The sequence below is a fragment of the Enoplosus armatus genome, chromosome 21 (assembly GCF_043641665.1).
Source record: "Enoplosus armatus isolate fEnoArm2 chromosome 21, fEnoArm2.hap1, whole genome shotgun sequence".
Classification (NCBI taxonomy): Eukaryota; Metazoa; Chordata; class Actinopteri; order Centrarchiformes; family Enoplosidae; genus Enoplosus; species Enoplosus armatus.
In genome coordinates this window covers 13986749-14006326 of record NC_092200.1, presented here as the reverse complement: position 1 = coordinate 14006326, position 19578 = coordinate 13986749, and the positions used below count along the sequence as shown (strand labels likewise).

At 42.2% G+C, this 19578-nt stretch overlaps 3 protein-coding genes across 5 annotated transcripts; 1 reads left to right on the top strand and 2 right to left on the bottom strand.

Annotated features, from left to right (window-relative positions):
* Nucleotides 1-713: 713 nt before the first annotated feature.
* On the bottom strand, nt 714-2503 carry cebp1 (CCAAT/enhancer binding protein (C/EBP) 1). The gene is made up of 3 exons (XM_070928577.1): nt 2468-2503; nt 1155-1454; nt 714-1019 (listed from the first exon to the last, which is right to left on the bottom strand). The coding sequence occupies exons 1-3, from the start codon at nt 2468-2470 to the stop codon at nt 714-716; spliced, it is 609 nt and encodes a 202-aa protein (XP_070784678.1). The 5' UTR covers nt 2471-2503.
* A 368-nt stretch (nt 2504-2871) lies between these two features.
* ngdn (neuroguidin, EIF4E binding protein) lies at nt 2872-6812 on the top strand. The gene is made up of 11 exons (XM_070928231.1): nt 2872-2892; nt 3202-3261; nt 3571-3642; nt 4053-4190; nt 4268-4352; nt 4468-4520; nt 4752-4869; nt 5142-5316; nt 5442-5595; nt 6210-6273; nt 6627-6812. The coding sequence occupies exons 1-11, from the start codon at nt 2872-2874 to the stop codon at nt 6644-6646; spliced, it is 960 nt and encodes a 319-aa protein (XP_070784332.1). The 3' UTR covers nt 6647-6812.
* Nucleotides 6813-7779: 967 nt separating this feature from the next.
* On the bottom strand, nt 7780-19578 carry pabpn1 (poly(A) binding protein, nuclear 1). Of its 3 annotated transcripts, none has more exons than XM_070928026.1 (7): nt 19135-19578; nt 16387-16495; nt 15743-15810; nt 15064-15170; nt 14472-14559; nt 13589-13740; nt 7780-8381 (listed from the first exon to the last, which is right to left on the bottom strand). In XM_070928026.1, the coding sequence occupies exons 1-7, from the start codon at nt 19267-19269 to the stop codon at nt 8186-8188; spliced, it is 855 nt and encodes a 284-aa protein (XP_070784127.1). In that variant the 5' UTR covers nt 19270-19578; the 3' UTR covers nt 7780-8185. The 3 variants fall into 3 exon arrangements, with proteins under 3 accessions (XP_070784127.1, XP_070784129.1, XP_070784128.1); XM_070928028.1 differs by lacking the exon at nt 19135-19578 and adding an exon at nt 18703-18749; XM_070928027.1 differs by lacking the exon at nt 7780-8381 and adding an exon at nt 9199-9547.

Below are 19578 nucleotides of genomic sequence, written 5' to 3'. Positions count from 1 at the left end.
TGCTGTTTTAAAGGCGAATCCACGCTGCCAGGAATTTAACCGACCATTCGCTAAACCCCCACCACCAAACAGCGACCGTCCAATGTAGCTTAGCAACGATAATTAGGCATGGCAGGCCTGTCAAGCTTTGGATGTCTCCACATGTTGAAGGTGTGAATATGGGGCACTTCATACACTTTATCTTCAGAGTTTGGTGGTATTTTTTAAGCCTTTATAAAACCAAGAGCGTGAGCTGCAAATGTAAGCATATCTAGCTAAGGCATTATTTTCAAAGGCATGGAGCATGGGGTTAAGTCAGAAAAATATCTGTTGAGGACTGGGCCATCCACTTATTTTAAAAAGAGTCAGCTGGAAACATTAAAAAGTCAGCAGCAGGCAACATTTTCAACCAACATATGGGGTTTTAGCGGTGTTATGCTTCTTTTTTCACAAATGCTTGCCTTTCAGTGAAAAATCAACAAGGAGGCATCTGACCTTGAGTCTTGGAGGCCTACCTAAACACTAATAATGAATCTGATGCCTACAATTAGGCGTACTTGTTTTTTAATTTTTACTTGTGTTTATTGTTATGCACCAATATGCCAAGGCAAATTCCTTGTATGTGAAAACGTACTTGTCAATAAACCTGATTCTGATGTGTTACTGTTTGAGAAGCTGAATAAAGAAAATGTTTGGCATGTTTGCCATGTTTGATACCAGGTACAAATGTGGGCCTAGATACTAGACTCCCCGGCTGCTCCCTCCTCAGCTCCATGCATGTGCCGCTGTGACAGGATGTGTTTCAGAGTGTCCAGCTCCTGTGTCAGCTGCCCTATCCTCATCTGCAGCTTCTGGTTTTCCTCCTGCAGCTGCAGGGCCCTCTGCTGGGTCAGCTGGATCCTCCTGCGGGCCTTGTCCCGGCTCTTTCTCACAGCGATGTTGTTCCTCTCGCGTCGCAGGCGGTACTCTGCACTGTCCTTGCTGATGCTCCTCTTGTTTACCGGAGCCCGCAGAGTTGGCAGGAGGAAGGAAGAGAAGTCCTGGAGGTGAGAAACACAAATATGTTCAAGTTGTGGGGAAGCAGGATGAGAGTGGTGTTTGGTGATTTTCCCACTCAATGGATTCTTTTTTTATGTATTACCCACAAATCAAAAGTCTATCTCACAAACACACACCTGCTGAGTGTTGGCGTGGCTCTGGTGGTGGTTTGTGCTCCCTGCACTCGAGGTGTTGCTGAGACAGGAAGACGTGTACGGCAGGTAAGACAGTCCCATCATCTGCTCAGCCATTCTGTCGTCACAACCCCCTCGCACCAGTCCCTGAGGCTGGCTGTACGGTATCATGTCCATCTGAGCCAGCTGATTGATCGATCCAGCGTGGTTGGAAGTGGTGGGGTTCAGGGTCTGGGTGTGGGCCTGACCCGGGTATGAGCTTGCCCACTCCTGGATGACAGACGACACCCTGGAATCAGACATCTGGAGGAGTTCGGAAGCAGAAAAAGATTAGGTTTTTCTTTTTTTAAGTTCAATTTTGCTCCATGCTACTTTATTCCTCTACGTCACTACATTACAGTGGTAATGAACTCCATTACATATATCTGTACCTACTATACTTAGTAGGTACTTTGCACATTAAGACTTGACATATAAAACATGACATTTAATTAGCTCCAATTCGACCAACTACAACAGTTGTTAAAATAAATAAACAAGAAACAATAATAATAATATATGTATATATATATCCTAATTCAACTCCCTGAAAGGCTTCATTCTGCTGTATATTGTGTACTTTACTACTAGTACATTTAGCTGATAATGTATTTTTACTCGTGTAAAAATGCAGGACTTTTACTCATAATTGAGTATTTTTAAAGTGTGATGTCTACTTTTATTTAAGTAAAGGATCTTAATACTTAATACCGACAAATAGAAGATGGATGATTGGGTTTCCATGAATGTGATTTAGTTAAATTAAGTACAATGAATGCACAATATGTAGAAGGGACGTTTTGGGTGCAGGCCAAAAAATACTGTTACCTTCAAAGAATAAAGTTTTAAAGTGGTAGATTTTGTATTGTTAGTTAAAAAACAACACAAAATAATAATAATAATGATAATACACAGTCTATTAGAATTTGAATTCCTTTGAGCTTCCTCATATCATTTGACATCAATGTTGAGAGTATAAATGTAGTTGTAACCTCTTATTATTGCTGTTCCCTCTTTATTCTTCACCTCTTCGTTTTACATCTATCTACACAGTAATAAATAAAGTAGAAATTATATATATATTTAAAAATTCTAAATTATTCCTTATGTTACTTCACTTCTTTCTGTTCAGAGAGCTGACAACATAGTGACTGTTTAAATTATAACAATCAGAGAAATGTCCAACCACCTCTGCTTTTAATTCTTCCTAAGGGTCAGTGGTAAAGCTATATTTGTTTAATTTCTCCACACACTAATAAAGTTATGATCTGACTTACCATGACTTAGCTCTCCACAGACTCTGAATATTCTTCAGTTTCCTCCGACAGTTTGACTGAAAATGGGGAGAAAGACAGGAGACAGACAGGTACCCCTCTGATTGTCTCACCATCACTTCCTCTCTCTCTCTCTCTCTCTCTCTCTCTCTCTCTCTCTCTCTCTATTTTAAATGTATTTCAGGGACAGGAAATTCATTAGGTTTTAGCAGCAGGTCACATTAAGCAATTTACTAACTAATTTTATTTCATAGATTTCCGTTATATTCCACTCTTTGTTGCCACTCACTCGCTTAACAGTACAGTATGAATTCTAATACGCTATTTTAATACTGCAACATTATAGCAAAGAAGCTCTGCATGACCACTGTCCCTCTGCGGCATCCGTAGATTACATTGGAATCAAAATGGCTGCCCCTATTGACAACGTGAGTAGAGCTTAACTAGCTGCAAGTTAATAAAACATGTACTTTATCTTTCTACAGTGTATGTTAACATTATAGATCCTTCTGACGATTTAATGTGTATTCCGAATCTGTCTTTGATACATGCGATTGATAAAAGTGACTGATAATAGTTGTTTTGTTTTTAATGACTTAAGCTAGCCAGCTAACTTAGCCACTAGCTACCTTACACTTTAGTAGCCTTTGTACTACAGAACCCACATTTTACGGTAGATAAATGGTGTTAGCAGTGTCTGCATTGTATTTCTGACATGTCATTTTACTCTCTGACAGGATTTAATTGAAAGTGATATGCCCAAAGCTGTACAACTGCTGAGTAGTCTCACAGAACAGGTAGGAAGTGAGCGTCATATGTAATGTTATTGTAATAATAACATGGATATGTTGAGACCTTTTGAAATTATTGAAACTATGCGAACACAGTCATAAGCATACTTAACCTAGATCTCATGGTGACATATTACAGAATAATGTTCTTATAATCCTGCTGCTGTGTACTGATGTAATTCTGATTGATCATCACGTGATCCTGTCTCCCTATCACCATGGTGATTTTATCATTGCCACTTTTATCACAGAAAGCTTGTTTGGATATGAGTCTTCACCCACAGCTGAAACCCTCTGCCTCACTCTTCTCTTTAGGTGGCCTCAGTGACAAGTCATGTTCGTGAGCTGCTGACACAAGTCAAAGATGGGGCATTTACGACATCGAAGGTGAGCCATGATCAGAACTGTTACGAAAAATCCTGGACAACAAGGCGGGATTAACAACTAATATTTCACACACATGGAAACTGTACAATGCGTCCGCTTGCTCTTTTCTCTTGCTTCTATGTAATGTAAGTTGTGGCCATGCTGTCCAGATTTCTAATTTCTAAGGATTTTTCATGTTTTGGTTCCTGCACGGTTGTTTGGACTATTACAGGAAAATAGGCTACTTGAAACTAAATTGAATGAAGGCATGTGTAACTGACGACTGCAAATGAATACAAATATCTAATGCAAAAGAAACTTCTTTTCCGGGGTTGGAACAAACTAAGCACTTGTTTTCTAATACTATCTGACCCCTTCTGGTCTGGACAGACAGCCCCCTCTGACTCTCTGTTCGTCTTCTCTCCCTGCAGGGTTTGTCTTTCTTGGACCTTCGGTATCACCTGCTGCTCTTCTACCTCCAAGACCTCACTCACCTGATCGGCATCAAAACAGACGGAGGCAAAATAAAAGACAGCGAAGCCTTGAACAGAGTGGTCACAATCAGAACGGTGAGATGACTGCAGAAACAGACCATTTATGATAAGATTGTTCATGTATCCAGCTGACCCAGCTCTGTTTGTCTAAGGTCCTGGAGAAGATGCGACCGCTAGACCACAAACTGAAGTACCAGATTGATAAACTGGTGCGCACAGCTGTCACTGGCAGTTTAGGTAAGACTGATTTCATGTTGTTTGCGATGAATACATCCACCAATGATCTGGTTTTTAACCTTGCTTTAGCACTCTATGAAAGATGAACAATGTCTTATGCTTTTGTTGATTTCAGCTGAAAATGACCCGCTGCAGCTGCGTCCTAATCCTGAGAATCTCATCAGCAAAGTAAGGGCAGAATACCGTGCTCATTTTAATCCCTCTTTAAATTTATTTTGGCACCGCTTATCAGAAATTAACTTTACTGGTTTAATGTATCATACTGAAAACTGTAATCCTAACAAATATTGTATTCATTGTTGAATGCTTCAAGACATTTAAACAAAAAAACATTGCAAATACTGAACACACAGTATTGTAACTGTCTGACTGACATTCCATATTTGCTTCATCAACCAGTTGAGTGAATCTGAGGAGTCTGAAGGTGAAGCTGACAATAAGACAGCCTCAGAGAAGAAAGCAGCCCACTCTAGTGGCAGGAAATATGTACCGCCAAAGATTGCCGCAGTGCATTATGGTAATGTAATTTGTCTTTTTAAACAGGTTTTCGTTTCTTTGCTTGTCATAAAAATACTTAGCAATTCTGCCTTTAGTCAATTGATTAAAGAGGGTAGAATTTTCTTCTTTGGTTGAGTAATTACATTGTTTGGAGTGAAGCAAGCAGCACACCACTTAGCAGCTGCTGTGTTACAAGAACTGTTGGTACAGTTCACTTTGGAAATACTACTCATTTTGCTCACATGCATCAAAAGAAAGACACAAATTCTCATCTCAACCGGTTTCCTCCAGACGGCGACTTGACAGAAGCAGACAAGAAGAAGGCCCAGGCAGAGCGTCAGCGGCGGGCTGCCCTCAGAAGCTCCGTGATCCAGGAGCTGAGGCAGCAGTACAGCGACGCTCCAGAGGAGATCAGGGAGAGGCGGGACTTTCAGAGCGAGCGGGAGAGCCGCGATGAGCTACACAGGTGTTTGCTTGTTGCTATATGTTAACAGGTTGACGCAGTTGGATGGGATGCAGCATGAAAGTAGGAGAGGATGTGGGGATCGGATGAGTTTCCATCACCAGTAACTTTTTTTTTTTGCTTCACAGGAAACATTATGAGGAGTCGATGATGGTGCGTCTCAACATGCCAAAGCGTCAGAAGAACTCCAAAAAGAGAGGCATGATGGGAATGTCCGGCCAGCTGAGCGGCATCACACACTTCAGTGACATCACTGCACTGACAGGCGGCGAGGGTGGGCAGGTGAGCTCGCAGTGTGGCCTTTACTCCAACCTGTCAGGAAGGGGTCATATTTAACTCATTGAGCTAGGGTGAAAGTTTTGAAGCATGGCGAGGTATAGCAGGAATTTGAGGCTGTAATCAGGCAGTCTATTGACTATTATGCAACTTGGACGGCCACCAGCACATAATTAACGTCTATTGCATGTTTTGTAGAAATCATACATTTGTGTCTTGGTGAGTCAGTCGTCTGGTGCTGTGCTAGTTGGCAACAGTTACACTTTGTGCCTACACAGGTTTGGCATGCCGTCCCTCTCGTGCCATTTCCTGTCTCAATTCACTGTCTGCTGTCATAAAAAAGTACTGATGAGGTATAGTAATAACTGGCCAAACTCATGCTGATAGTCTGTTCCACTGCCTGCAGACGTGGAAAATTCATTCAGCTAATTGCGTTTGAGAGGACTTGGAAAATCCATGTGCTATGTTTAGATTTGGTACTGGACATTAGAAGCCACAAAAGGATGTCGCCAACAGGCTCATTTCCGCCCAATATGAATGGGAACATTGTGGCTTGTTTGTATTTCGATCACATTCTTAATGTGGCTGCTGGTTCTAACACTTTGCCGTCATTGATGCAGGATGGGGATAACCCTCGGCCCAAGAAGAAGAAGAAACTCATGAAGAAGACAACCAAAAGAAGAGGTGAGGACATTCAAATATACCACAGTACAAATTCACTTCCTACTGTTTTAAAAAAAAAAAAAAAAAAAAAAATTAAATTAGGGTCAATTAAGTTACTTTCTTAACTCTGTCATGTACTCCAGCATTGGCTGTCTTGAGTCCGCATTTAGTTTGCCAGGACTATGTAATTTGTTAGTTTATAATCATAAATAATTCAACCAATAGCCCATTACCATTTGTTTTCAAATGCTGATTCAGCTGACCACCTCTCCACAACTCTACAATATTAAGAAATGGAAAAGCAGCAATCAGTGGTTAGTGCTTTTATTTAAATCCTGTTTCATGTTAATAATCATGCATGTCCTTCTCTGCAGCTTTTAAGAAGCGCAGATAGACCTGAGACGTGATGTCCAACAGTGTAAGAAGACCAAGTGATGACACAAAGAGGATTTCTCAGTTTTTACTTCAGAGGATTTTATTACCAGTAAGTCAGTTGTACTAATGTAATGAATTCCCTGTCTGTCTGACTTTTTCATTCAGTTTGTGGAATAAACATTTACTGTTGACTTGTATTTTTGTCATGTTTTATTTATCTCCATTAGAGGGCAGTCACATCACCTCCTAATCAGAGACGACAAACAGTCCATCAATTAGGACAAAAACACTGGAACTTTGAGCAAATTCCTTTCCCTTTTCTGGTACCATCTAATTAACCCGCCTGCTAGGGAAGCCATGATAATGCAGAGAACATTTTAGGACACAGTCATTTACAAGTATTGCAAGGAAACCCATTCAGTTTGATTTACACACAATTGCTTGAGAAGCAGCCAGATTGCTGATGCAAGGCCTAAACACAACCTGGTACAGCAGACACACCAGCCTACTGACCACAACGCAAATAGAACTTTTAGTACTGTTGCTATGTTAAGACACAATATGATGCAAATGTCAACCCGGCCTGTTTGTGAAATTTGTTTATACAGCCCCATCATAGAAATATGTCACCTCATATTCAAGAAGCATTTTATAGTAAGCTAGTGCGTGCACTTTGGTCAGTAAGTCAAACATTATGTGCCATCAGACCTTTAAAGTTTATGTCTCATTAACATGTCGTGTCTACATATCTAAGGTTTGGCCCACAGGCCTTCCAGATTAATACAATTTGCTTCAGAGCACAAAATAATGTGTTTTTGTGAATGACTGCTTTGCTGATACTATATGATCCATTCTGAAATGATAAACCACCACCTGATATTACTTGTTAGGGGATCAATGAAAGTGTACACAGATACTGTTCAACTTAACCAGAGCAGCGAGGACAGGGCCGAATGATAAGAACAAACTCACACAGACACGGTCTCATTTTTACACAATGTCTTTATTTTTTTTTTTCCTAATTACAGACTTATGGGTTAAAAATAAAAATAAAAAAGCAAAACATTTGTTCAAACCCACTCCCCCCCACCACCCTTTTTTATTTTTTTCAAAAAAAAAAAAGAAAGAAAAGAAAAACGAAAAAGTCTCCACACAAACCCCTCCCCTGACTTTCCCCGCCCTAAAATAACAGCTCCGGCCCACTCCATTTATTAAATTAATAATCAATGCCGTTAGCTCGTCAGCCTTCCTCAGACAAGCCGTGACTGCACTGCGCGTAGTCAGAGAAAGGGGGCGCTTTAAGGTCCGCACTGTACACCCCAAAAAACACCCTCGTCTCTGGTCCTGCCTTTCTCACTCACGCAAACTTGCCTGCCCCGCCACTCAGCTATGTTGCCTTCAGCTCTCTGTATATAAATCATGTGTTGAGTTGGCCGCCTGTTAAGTGCCGCCTGTACTGCAGTGTGCTGTGGTGTATGTTGAACAGGTGTGTGTGTGTGTGTGTGTGTGTGTGTGTGTGTGTGTGTGAGTTGAAGTGTGAAAGGGACTAAAAGCATCATCAGCGTTTGCTGTTGTAGTAAATGCCCCCCGCGGCAGGCCTGTGGTCGCCCTGCCCCCCTCCCCCACCCCCCCACACGGACAGGATGGGGTGAGTGTGCATAGCGGGAGCAGAGAGAGAGAGAGACGCTGCGGAGACAGTGGGGGGGGCCGGCGCCACCTGGGGAGGGGTCGTCAGCCTCCACTGGTCCTGAAACCTGAAACGACAAGAAGTGGTCTAATATACAGAGAGAGGAGGGGGGGGTACGGAAGACAAGGAGCACAGAGGGGGAGAGGGGAGGGAGGGGAAAAGGGGGTGGGGGGTGGGATGCACGAAATAAAAACATTGATGCCTGTCAAAAGGAATAAAAGGAGCTGTGGCCATGCCTGAGTTGGAGGTGACAGGTATGAACGAGTGGTGGGGGGGTGGCAGCACAACGAGGAACCCATGAAGGGAAAAAAGGGAAAAAAAAAATCTATGCATGTACATTCCCACTGAACACTGAAGCTCCATCACTGTCCAGAGAGCAGCGAAAACACAATCCATGGTGTGATGAGCCAAAGAGGAGGAGGAGGGGACGGGGTAGAAAAAGCATGAGTTATAAAATGCAGGGAGGGTAGGGGTGAGAGGTGCAGACAACGGCGGACACAAAAGGGGTTGAGGGAGGGGGTGGGGGGGGGAGGTAATGATGGACTCCAAACCACAAACTTAAAACACAACAACAAATACTCTGGCTAGCGGAAGTTTCACATATGTACGGTACATTAAAAGCAAAAAAAATATGAATACAGGATCTTTTTTTGTTGCTGTTTCCCCCCTGTTTTTTTTGGGGGGTTTTTTTTCTTGTTTTGGTGGAGGAGGGTGAGTGGGTGGGCTGTGTTGGTGATGGTGTGAAAGCAGGAGGTCACAGCCAGACCAAAGGAGACACATCTGCAGCCTGAGATACCATCATTTTCTCTCTCTCTTTTTTTTACCCCCCCCCCCCCTTCCCACCCCTCAAAACAAACAAAAAACAAATGAAGAAATCAGCCACCGTATTTCTTTCCCCAACGGCCAACTTATACCTTACCAGGGGCGACCGCACCAACCTCCGCACACGCACGCTCACACACAATCGCACACTGCGGCCAGTCAGTCTCTCTGTCCAGGAGAAGAGTTTTTTTTTTTCCTTTTTTGTCTTTTTTTTCTCTCTTCTGGGGTTCTCTTCTTTTATTGTTGGGGAAGAGGGAGGACTTTTTTCATTGTGTGTGGGATTTTTTTGGGGTTGTTTTTTTTTTCTTTAATGGGAACAGAGAGGGGGAGAGGGTTGATAGTAAGGGAGTGTTGGGGAGGGAGGGGGGTGTTTAGTAAGGGGAATACCACGATGTTGTTCGCCCTCGGCCCCTGGAAAAGAGAGAGAAAAAGAGGGTGAGTTTTTTTCTGGTTGGCTTAAGAAGACGGACACCAATTTCCTGGTGTGATATTATAATAATAGATGTGTGTATGTGTATGATTGTGGGCAGAGAAAGGGTCTGCTGAAATTTCAGTCCAAGAAGTAAACTGAAGGGGGGAAAAAATATATTTATTTATCTCAAAATGAATGACAGAATGTTTAGGACAGTGTTGACAAATCACTAAATAGACATACCATCTTAATGGTATTGTGCCTTTGATCTTACAAGGTGTTGTGTTACAACAAATCAATCTGGAAGAAGAGACTACAGTGCTGAAAGAAGCTGAAAGCAGCTTTGTCAAGAGAGGAAAAGTGTTTAACTTCCAGATATCAGAATAATAAGTGTGTGAGGGGACAGCAAAGGCACTCTCTCTCCCTCTTTCTCTCTCTCTCTCTCTCTCTCTCTCTCTCTCTCTCTCTGTCTCGCTCTGCGAGAGCCGCCTCTGGGGTCACTGTGGGGAAAGACCTTGAGGACAAACAGCACCACACATATACCCCCAGCAAGACATGGTGCACACACGTACACACACTTTGGGGGACAGGACTCACAACTGTAGCATTGTTATACACTCAAAACTCTGCCAGACACATACACAAAAAGCCAGGCACCAGCAAACCTTCCACACATCTTCACTCACTCACATACATCAAATCAGTGGCAACAAAAACACAAATAACAGGTCACACTGGGACTGAAACCAGCGGTCGTTAGGCTAGATGCTGAGGTCAGGCTGCAGTAATGAACCCTCGTTTCTGGGCGTGAACGCTGTAAAAGGTGAATCTGAGTTGGAGTGTGTAGTGTGTGTGTGTGTGTGGATGGGGGTTCATATACATGCAAGGACACATACTCTACATAAGCACAGAAAAAAAAACATGAGTACAGTGTGTGCATCTTCTGGCTCACATCAAAATCTTTGCTTTTTACCATGCCAACTTTGGAAGAGGATGATAACAATGTTAATGGATGTAATACCAGAGAAAACACTTTGCAACCAGAGGCCAATTTCTCAAGAGCATGTAAACTTAAAATTCTGGCAGATGAGGCTCTACTTTAGCCTGCGCAGACAACACTTGCCGTGGCCTTGTTAAATCTGAACTTCTTCTAAAACAAAGCCAATCAACACTTTAATGAAACATATCTCTTGGACTGTGATTGCATGACCGTAGCCAAGCACAGTGAAATCTTCCCTAGCACACGATGGGTCAATGCAAAGATTTTGAACTCACCATGTGTTTTTTCTTCACCATGGATGTGTTCCCACAACAAGACAAGGCACCAGTGAAAAGTGTTATTTGGTTCAGATCCGCACGGTCTTAAGTCGACTAGTGATGAATTCCTGATGTAGCAACCAAACAGCCTTTTCTACTCTCCTCTGCAAGGAGTGATCACAGCCAGTTCAAGTGGAACAACTCTACTTCTCTGCATGCCATTCTCTGTGGGCGATTATTACATATTAACCAATGCTGATAATGGCAAGATACACTATGTAGCTATCAGTAATACTCTTGGGGGTGTTTTCTCTGATTATGAGCACAGCCACTACAGTCGAATTACTATTGGCAACAACAAAAAACATTTCATGACCTTGGAACTGCCAGGTTCAATCTGACTGCGAACAACATATTCAAAAGCGGGAACTGTTCATTTGTGTGCATTTTTTTCTGAGGTTGATGTACTTCTTTTGCTACTTTCATTATCTTCACATAACTGCAAGTCAGTCAGACAGGACTTCAAAGTTAAACAATCACAATGTCTTACTTATGCAAACAAACCAACAAGCTAACTTAAAGTCGAATGCAAACAATGCTCACAGTCTTTCGGCTAATAAACTACCCATTAGTATCAGTACTTTCAGCTTCCGGAGACTTGATTCAATATCAAAAATCCCCCAGCTTCTCCCCTAATCTCTGTGTGCCTTGTCTTGCAGCTCTGGCCAAATCCCAGTGAGTAAACTGGCAGGGTTAGGGTTTCTTGGTATGTGAGGGAGTGGCTGGAGTAAGTACACAGAGTGATTAGAGAGATTCTGACCTTGAGGTTCAGACACTTTCTCACACAAAGGAATGAATAGAGATGCAACTCTTTCTTTTTGGTTATCTAAAGGCTGCCTCGCTGAAATGGGAATTCATTGCAAATACTCGAGTCAAGAGCAAAGGCAAAAATGAAATGAGAGAATCGCACAAGATAAAATCGGCTAAATAGGGGCTTGTCAGAAGAACTTGCAAACTGTTTTATCACTGAAAAAACGACCTCTGCATGAAGGTTCTTAGCTTCTTTCCAAAATAACTGCTGCAGCATCTGTCTTCTGGAAAATCTTTGTTCAGCGTTAAGTATTAAGCGCAACAGCCAAGGCCTGAAGGTTCCAGATGCTTTGCAGGGGTGATCAAATCAGAATCTCTCAGTCTCAAAACTCAGTGCATGTGTGGGGAAGCTGGCATGCTGATCAATGTGTTTGGCACCACATCTCTTTTCTCAGCCTCAACAGAAAAAAAAGAAACAAGATGGCTCCAAACATAGAGCTCCATGGGGCTTATATGGAGTTTCCAGTGCGATTCTTTGTAGCCTTGATTTCTCGCTGCCTCCAAGTGTCAAGCCAGTTTACATTAAAAAAGGGCCTGTAGGTTATTTTGTTCAATTACTCTCAAAACATTTTCATAGTTCAAATATAACTGTGTTTTAACCACATGCTGTGAACACTTTACAGTGACAAAGTGGCCTTGCAGCAGAAGCTAGACTACAAAGACTCACAGGAACCCACCACAGAGTTGAAGTTAAGCCCTTCAACAACACTGTATGTAGAAAGCCACCAGAATCCCAGTGTACAACACTCTGATCAACACCAGGCTTTTTTTGTTAATCAATATCGATCACAGTAATGGCAGACCATAGTCAGAGTTTAACAGGTCTATTAAAAACCCCACAATTCCCAGCTGCAGCAGGTTTTGAACTTAATGATGAGATGGAGCGTCAAAACACAACTTTAACAGTGCTGCAGTAGAGTGAAGCAATGCTACCACTGTAGTGATCCTCACACAGCCCAAACCTCTCCGTTATGCAAAATGGTTTGCACCTCTCCTGCCATAAATGCTCCAATTACAAATCACATCCCAAGCTTTCCAAAACAAATGAAAAACCAGCCACCAGAGCTCTGCACCAGTACCTTGTTATCATTACGTTGCAGGAGATTGCATTGGCACTGACCCAACATGATGTGTGTACAGCCTGGGAAGAACAAAGTGGTGTGCACCAAGTCTGTTTACCTATATTGAAATGCTAGTGTGTGATGTGGCATGCAATGAGCCCCTCAGTTCCACAACTGACCTGATGTGATTTCTAACCTCACTACATGACATGTTTGTGCACTTATGTTTCTATTACAGTATCTAATACAATCTAACAAATGGCAGACCTAAGAAGATTTGAGGAAGTGAATTGGCTGTAATATTTTACACACCACACAAAACTCAGATCTAAAAAAGAATGTGTAGAGACCTTTCCCTCCTCGACATTGACATTGGCTTGTCTGGTCCTTCTCTACTTACCTTCTCTATTCTACCCCATCATGAAGGAATTTTGTCTTTCCTTTCATTGTGACCACATTAAAAAAAAAAAAAACTTTCTTACAATATACTATCCACCCAATTATGTCTAGAGTGAAAAACAATCTGGACAACAATATGCACCAAGCAAAGCTACAGATGTCCACTGGGTAACTTTCAGAGCTGTCCTCAACCAGTTTGTTGGCTAAAAATCTACTTTTACACATTTGTTGCTGTGGCCATTATTACCAGCAGCATGTGGTACACATGCACCCTTTTCTTCACCTGTTGTTTTAAGAGAGGGTATAATGTCACTAGTCCTAGAGTTATTATATTATTAAGTAGTCATGACGGTCTGCCTTGTTCTTCCTGTCCTCTCCTTTCAGTGCAAACGGTGAGTGAGGTGCAGTGTTCTCCCACAGTGTCAGAGGTGAGGCGTCTTGGCGTCAGCTCACCTGAAGGCCCGTCCTCTGCCTCTGGGTGGTGTGTAGCCGCTGTAGTAGCGTGCACGCGATGAGAAGTTTCCTCCCCGTGACCGGAACCGAGCCCGTGGAAAGCCGCGGTCTGTGGTGCTGATGCCTGGTCTGTTTGTTCTCTTAGCGCCCACCTGAGGAGTGAGAATCAAGCAAAGGAATAGTTACATAAACTAACATCCAGTGTCTGTGTTTTCACATTTAAAAGAAAGCAACAATTCTTGGTGAGATAACAAATCTCATTCCAAAAATGTTGTGACATTTTCCTTTCAGTTTGGAAATGGATCTAATTAGGTTTCTATGGAGGATTTTATATCAGTGGTTCCAATCATGTGCCACAGTGACAAAAGCATATATAACCTTTACATTTAAACTCGACTGACAGCCACTGTCGATATTAGGAAAACTTTAACCAGAGACACACAAATTACCATTAAATGAGCTACTGTCGAGTCTGGTTGGAACATAAACCTGCTCTACACAAGCAACAAGAATGAAGGTAAGACACTGTAACCATATTTCTATAAGCACAAAGGAGACTGTCCCCACTCTGCCAGTTCTGTGTAGGTTAGTCCTGGAGTGATAAAAGTAGTTTTTGCCACCGTCACTCCAAGCATCAGCTAAATTTAGCCAACAGTGTATATTCTGTAGCTGGTATTTTGGTTTCTGATCACAAGGGATAATCTTGTTTATGCTTCTTATTGAGAGACAATGAAACCGTTACATTGCCCCTTTCTTATTTCATCTCACAATGGTGTCCCTTTTCTTGTTACTTTGACTGCTGAAATCTCAATGTGAACCTCTCAGTTGCCAGATGCTATATGAAAACAAGAAAACCTAAAGCTGAAATTTTTAAATCTCTTACCTTTATCTGCCTTCCTCTGAAAAGGGACTCGTCCAAGGCCATGGCTGTCCTAACAGACTCTTTGTCTGCAAACTCAATATAGGCAAACCTGAAAAAAAAAATGAAAATCAGCAACATGCAAAGCATGACAGCACCAGTATCTTGATTTATCACAGACAAACCACTGATGTATTAAGAGGATCACAAACATGGTAAATGGTAAAGGGAAATCTATTCTCCAAAAGCTGAATAACTTAAGTTTGGATCAAGTTAAAATTTATTTAATGCGATTTTTATTGTATCCCGACTGCAACGAATACGAATAATAAGGAAAAGTACAACCAGAACTCACAAAATGTTTGACAGTGATCCAAAACGGGTCTCGGGCAACAGTTGAACCCTGGATTCGTTTTTTGTTTTTTTGTTTTTTTTTAAAACAAAAGGACATTCAACCATCCAGCTATAGTGAAACTTAATCATTTGTATTGATGCTTAATAAAATGTCCACCCACGGTGTGATATCTATTCTATCTATTCTTATTTCCATTTTCCACCCTTCCACTGATTCACCCACTGCATAGTGAAAAGTTACAGTATAATGATGGTTTATTACCCCTTGGGATGCCCTGTGTATTTGTCACATAGGATGGTGACTCTGTTTACTGAACCGCAGCCATGAAAATGAGCCTCAAGCTCTTCTGCAGTGGCACCGTAGTCCACCTGAAGAAAGAAAGAAAGGATAAAAGGTTAGCTGCATCACCAATACTTCTTTTTAATCAGCTTATGCTTTACAGAAAACATTACTACATTAATATCATAACATTTTTATCTACAGGTCACATGCACTCATCCTGGACCAACAATCAAAATTAGATGTGTGTGTCAGTTATAATGTGCTAAATTTGACAGGTTTAAATGAAAACAGCAAATACCAAAGTTGTGAGGCATAAAAATATAATGTTAATATTAAGAACAGCAATAGAGACACAATTGTCAGGTGTGTGTATGTATGTATATATATATATCTATATATATATATATATCTATATATATTCACAGTCAGTTGCTTGAGTGGTTTTGCAAAGAAGAAAATGGTGGGAAAGCAGATACCAACCCACAGACTTCAACAAGGTGAGTTTTTATAGACACTTTAAGTTATGATTCAGTGTCAAATGTCCTGTTAAAGAACTGGATTATTTTTCTTTTGACGTCATCTCAAAAGTTGCAACAAGAAACAAGACAGTGTGGCCAAAATAGCGTCTGTATGAGACAACAGAGAGATGGTTACTCACATTTCCGACATAAATCGATCTGCCATCTGCTTCCATCTTTTCCTCAATGGACATGATGACGGGGCCGACTGCAGAGGGGAGGAAAAAAACAGATCTACATGAACAACTAAATGTTACAATTAAAACCCAAATATCTAAAAATAGTTGTTTCTCAAACTATATGTTGTGATAAAAAAAAGTGTGTCTGACAAGCATGGACAGGTGGTGTATCAAGAACATTAAGGTCATTCTCTCTGTGTCTTGTATTTGTGTGATATTATTTTTTAGCTTAATTAGTGTGGTTAAATTCTGCCGAATATTCAAGTCTGAATTAAATCTAAAATCCTCTATAATATATAACTTGATTTGTAGGTTGAGCTTTAAGTAAGAGGCCTTTTATTAATGCATCAGTCTGACACAAGCCCTCAAAACGCACACTGTAGTCTCTTGCAGCTATGCTATTACTCTATTGTTAAATTAGGAGTGCGGCCAAGACAAACATGCTTTATTAAACTAACTCGTGCATCAACTATAGAATTAAATGACTTTTTCAAACTAACTTTTAAGATTGTTGTGGAATTCTTCTTCCACTGGATAATTTGAGAGAGTTAGGAAATGTGGACAGATGGGAAGGAAGAAGAGGTCTCCCCCTCATAAAAACGCACCTGGCGGGGGGCTGAGATTCATCTGTTTCTCCACCTCGTTCTGTAGCTCCTTCAGCTTCTCTGCCTCTTCCTCCATCTCTCTCACCCGGGCTTTGATTGCCTCCAGCTCCTACAACACAGACACAAATTCCATCGTGAGCAAAATACAACTCACTGAAACAATAACAAGTGACACTGAGTGGATGACTTATGCTATGCAAACAAATGCTGACCAACTACCACATCCAGCCATGAAAATGTAATCATTAACAAATGTTACCATAACACCCCTTTGACAACCATGCTGACAAGTGCACACTAGGGAATATGGTAGAGCAGCAAGGAGATGCTGAAGCTGTGTAAGTGATGGTGCTGTCATGACATGAAGTGTGTGCGTTGTTTCTGCCCAAATCGAAAAATCCACACATTGGGATTACTTCCATCTAAAAATGTACCGTCTGACTGGTCCTGCACCTTCACTATAGTTGCAACGCCTCTCATCCCCCACATTTTTACAGTGTTTTCTACCACCCAGCCTAAATTTGGCAGTAGCTGCCTTCCACAGCTTGAAAGTTCACCTTAAAAAGGCTTTTTTTTTTTTTTAAAGTGCCTCGTGTCAGGGCCACGATATACTTGAGTAGCATTCAAAACATAATAGATTCAAATAAAACTGATGAATCAGCACGCTCAGTTTTCACCTTTCCTGTTTATTCTCAATGGAGTATAAAGCCAATGTTCAGAGACGACATTAAAAAAAAAGAAGATACATCACAGAATCCAAATGACTGCCAAGTAAAAACATTTGTAAACACAAAAGTAATCAATACAAATTTACATTCAGTGTACCATGTAAAAATGCAGGCACTCATAACATGCATATTTCTGATATAAATATTAATTATATATTATAAATATTTCTGGCTGGCATCACTTTGGGCTCATGGACCTAATGCATTTGCTTCAATGTTGTTTTGACGCTGAACATGTCAATTAAAGATTTCTAAAACAACCAATAAGAAAATGGGTTTGCTGCAGCTCTAACACAATTGAAGTTCAATTAAGAGCCATTTTGGAAACCCAACTTGGAATGTGTTTGGGGCAGTGGCGATGATCAGAAAACTGAAACCCACAAAACAATCCAAAATATTAAATACATTCTTATGGTGAACAGGGAGATGGCTGTGTCCTCACGTGGGAGCGGACCCTCCTGTCTGACAGTGGTGCACTGCAGCACAGTGGGAGTCATTCCAGCTCCATCCAGGGCTGGTGCCTATGCTGACAGGATTTGTAATGTAAAAGGCTCTTTGTACAACCGGGTGCAGTGACACAGACAGACCATATTATGGCACCATCGTTTCTCAGCCCTTATTGTATCCATGTGCCTGATAATCTGATACACCAAAGTCAACCACCTTTACCTACAGGCATCCTAGTACATGTCGAGATCGTGGATGAGGACAGAGTAATCCACGTTCACAGCAAGCTTGTTCAAATGAGCCATCCGACACTGACACATTGGAGCTCCTATTTTTTGTCGCATATTCAGAGCAAGCTCTTTCACTCCCCTCCCTTCTCTCATTCTCCTTGCCCTAGCAAAACATTGAAGGATGCAAACCAAGCCCCTCAATTAAATGGCTTGTGTAATGAATACAGTTTCAGGTTATTCCAATAGTTCAAATACAGGTGCAATCATATAAGACATAATGGAGAGATGTGAAGTGGGGCTATCTGAAGCTTGAAATACCGCAACCCCCTGCTTCTGCGTTGTATGCCGCGCTCTCACTGCCCGACTGTCAGCACTACAACCTCAAAACCCACCTGGACATGGTGCATAGACATTACCAGGGAATGTGCACTTGTGTGCAAGTGTTGAAAAATGAAAAATCAGGCCGACCAACACCGGTTGTGCATCTTGAATAATAATACGGGACACAGAAAATCATCTATCCCGTTGATGCACGATACCAACCGTCGTCCACAATAAATGACAAAAATGGTCAGGTGCATGTCTGCCATCTCCACCCTAGCTTTGTTAAAATCAGCTAGCTTGTTAGCCAGCCAGACTCCTGTTATTGCATGGCCATACATTTAGCAAGCAGGCCAATACTAGTTAGCCCCAGCAGCTTAACGTGGAAATTCCGCATTTTATCTCGCGACCAGTGATACGGTTGACAGGTCCTCTGGTCATTTTAGCTGCAGCACTTGATGCTGGTGCTTTGCGATAAGCTAATGTTAGCCTGCTGCCGCTCTGTCATTTGCATGTGCACATACCGGTGCTGGAAATGCAGCAACAGCGAGCACAATGATGACGGTAAATGGAATAAAAGATGTCATTACCGTAAGCAGGTCGCCTTCTCAAGCAGGTAGACTCGCACAGCGGCGGCTAATGGCGGCGGCCTGTCCTACCCTCGCCCCTGACTGTCTCCTGCATCTCCGTCTCGCATTTTTTTGAGACGAGGACCCCCCTCCCCCGCCCCCCAAACGGCTCGAGCTGCTCCCTGGCGCAGCGAAACTGGCGCCGCTGTTGCGCCAAGATGGCTACCGACACCACGCATGTCACCACCCATTTCTACTGCACTGCGTGAACCACAATGGCGGTTAATATCGACCTGGCGATAGCAGTATTGCACACGGCATGTGACCCAAGATTTGTGGGGTAAAAAAAATCAACAAATTGGTTGACTGCTTTCACTAACTACTCCGATTTAGACATAGTGTGTCCTGGTATTCATGTGGGCTCTCACAGCTGAAACAATGCCCTTCACTTACCGGATCTTCAATTGCGGCCTCTCCCTCATCTAACCCCGGTTCTTCGTCACCGACACCCGGGTCTTCCAGCTCGGGATGTCCGGGGTCTGAATCTAGTAGGGATTCCTCCGCCAGTCCGTTACCGAACTCCGCCATCGCCCTGTTCCAACTGTACCGACGCGCCTCGTGGCCAAACCAACGTTGCAGGCCCCTACTCACACACAAGGGGGTAGAGTGAGTGGGGCGGTGAAAAGAAAAAAACGGCGGAAAACGCCGCTTAGTAAAGTTAAAATGGGGAATAAAAGCTACAGTTCCAGCCACTATTCAAACAGCATACCACGATGAACAGGAACTCCTGTTTCACTCGCTACCTTTACGCAATGGTCCTAATTTACGACAGAGAGCCTAGTTTATTTACTTAAATGTGTATATAAAAAAGGCGATGACTCTACGCGAGAGCGGCGG

Excerpts from the sequence above, each read along its gene's own strand:
- cebp1 (XM_070928577.1), bottom strand. Across the intron at positions 1,020-1,154 it reads GCCACGCCAACACTCAGCAG|GACTTCTCTTCCTTCCTCCT; the intron begins GTGTGTGTTTGT and ends TCTCACCTCCAG.
- ngdn (XM_070928231.1), top strand. The coding sequence starts at position 2,872 with ATGGCTGCCCCTATTGACAAC. Across the intron at positions 3,643-4,052 it reads GGGCATTTACGACATCGAAG|GGTTTGTCTTTCTTGGACCT; the intron begins GTGAGCCATGAT and ends CTCTCCCTGCAG. Across the intron at positions 5,317-5,441 it reads AGCCGCGATGAGCTACACAG|GAAACATTATGAGGAGTCGA; the intron begins GTGTTTGCTTGT and ends TTTGCTTCACAG.
- pabpn1 (XM_070928026.1), bottom strand. The coding sequence starts at position 19,269 with ATGGCGGAGTTCGGTAACGGACTGGCGGAGGAATCCCTACTAGATTCA. Across the intron at positions 14,560-15,063 it reads TACACAGGGCATCCCAAGGG|GTTTGCCTATATTGAGTTTG; the intron begins GTAATAAACCAT and ends TTTTTTTTTCAG. Across the intron at positions 13,741-14,471 it reads TCAGAGGAAGGCAGATAAAG|GTGGGCGCTAAGAGAACAAA; the intron begins GTAAGAGATTTA and ends CTCACTCCTCAG.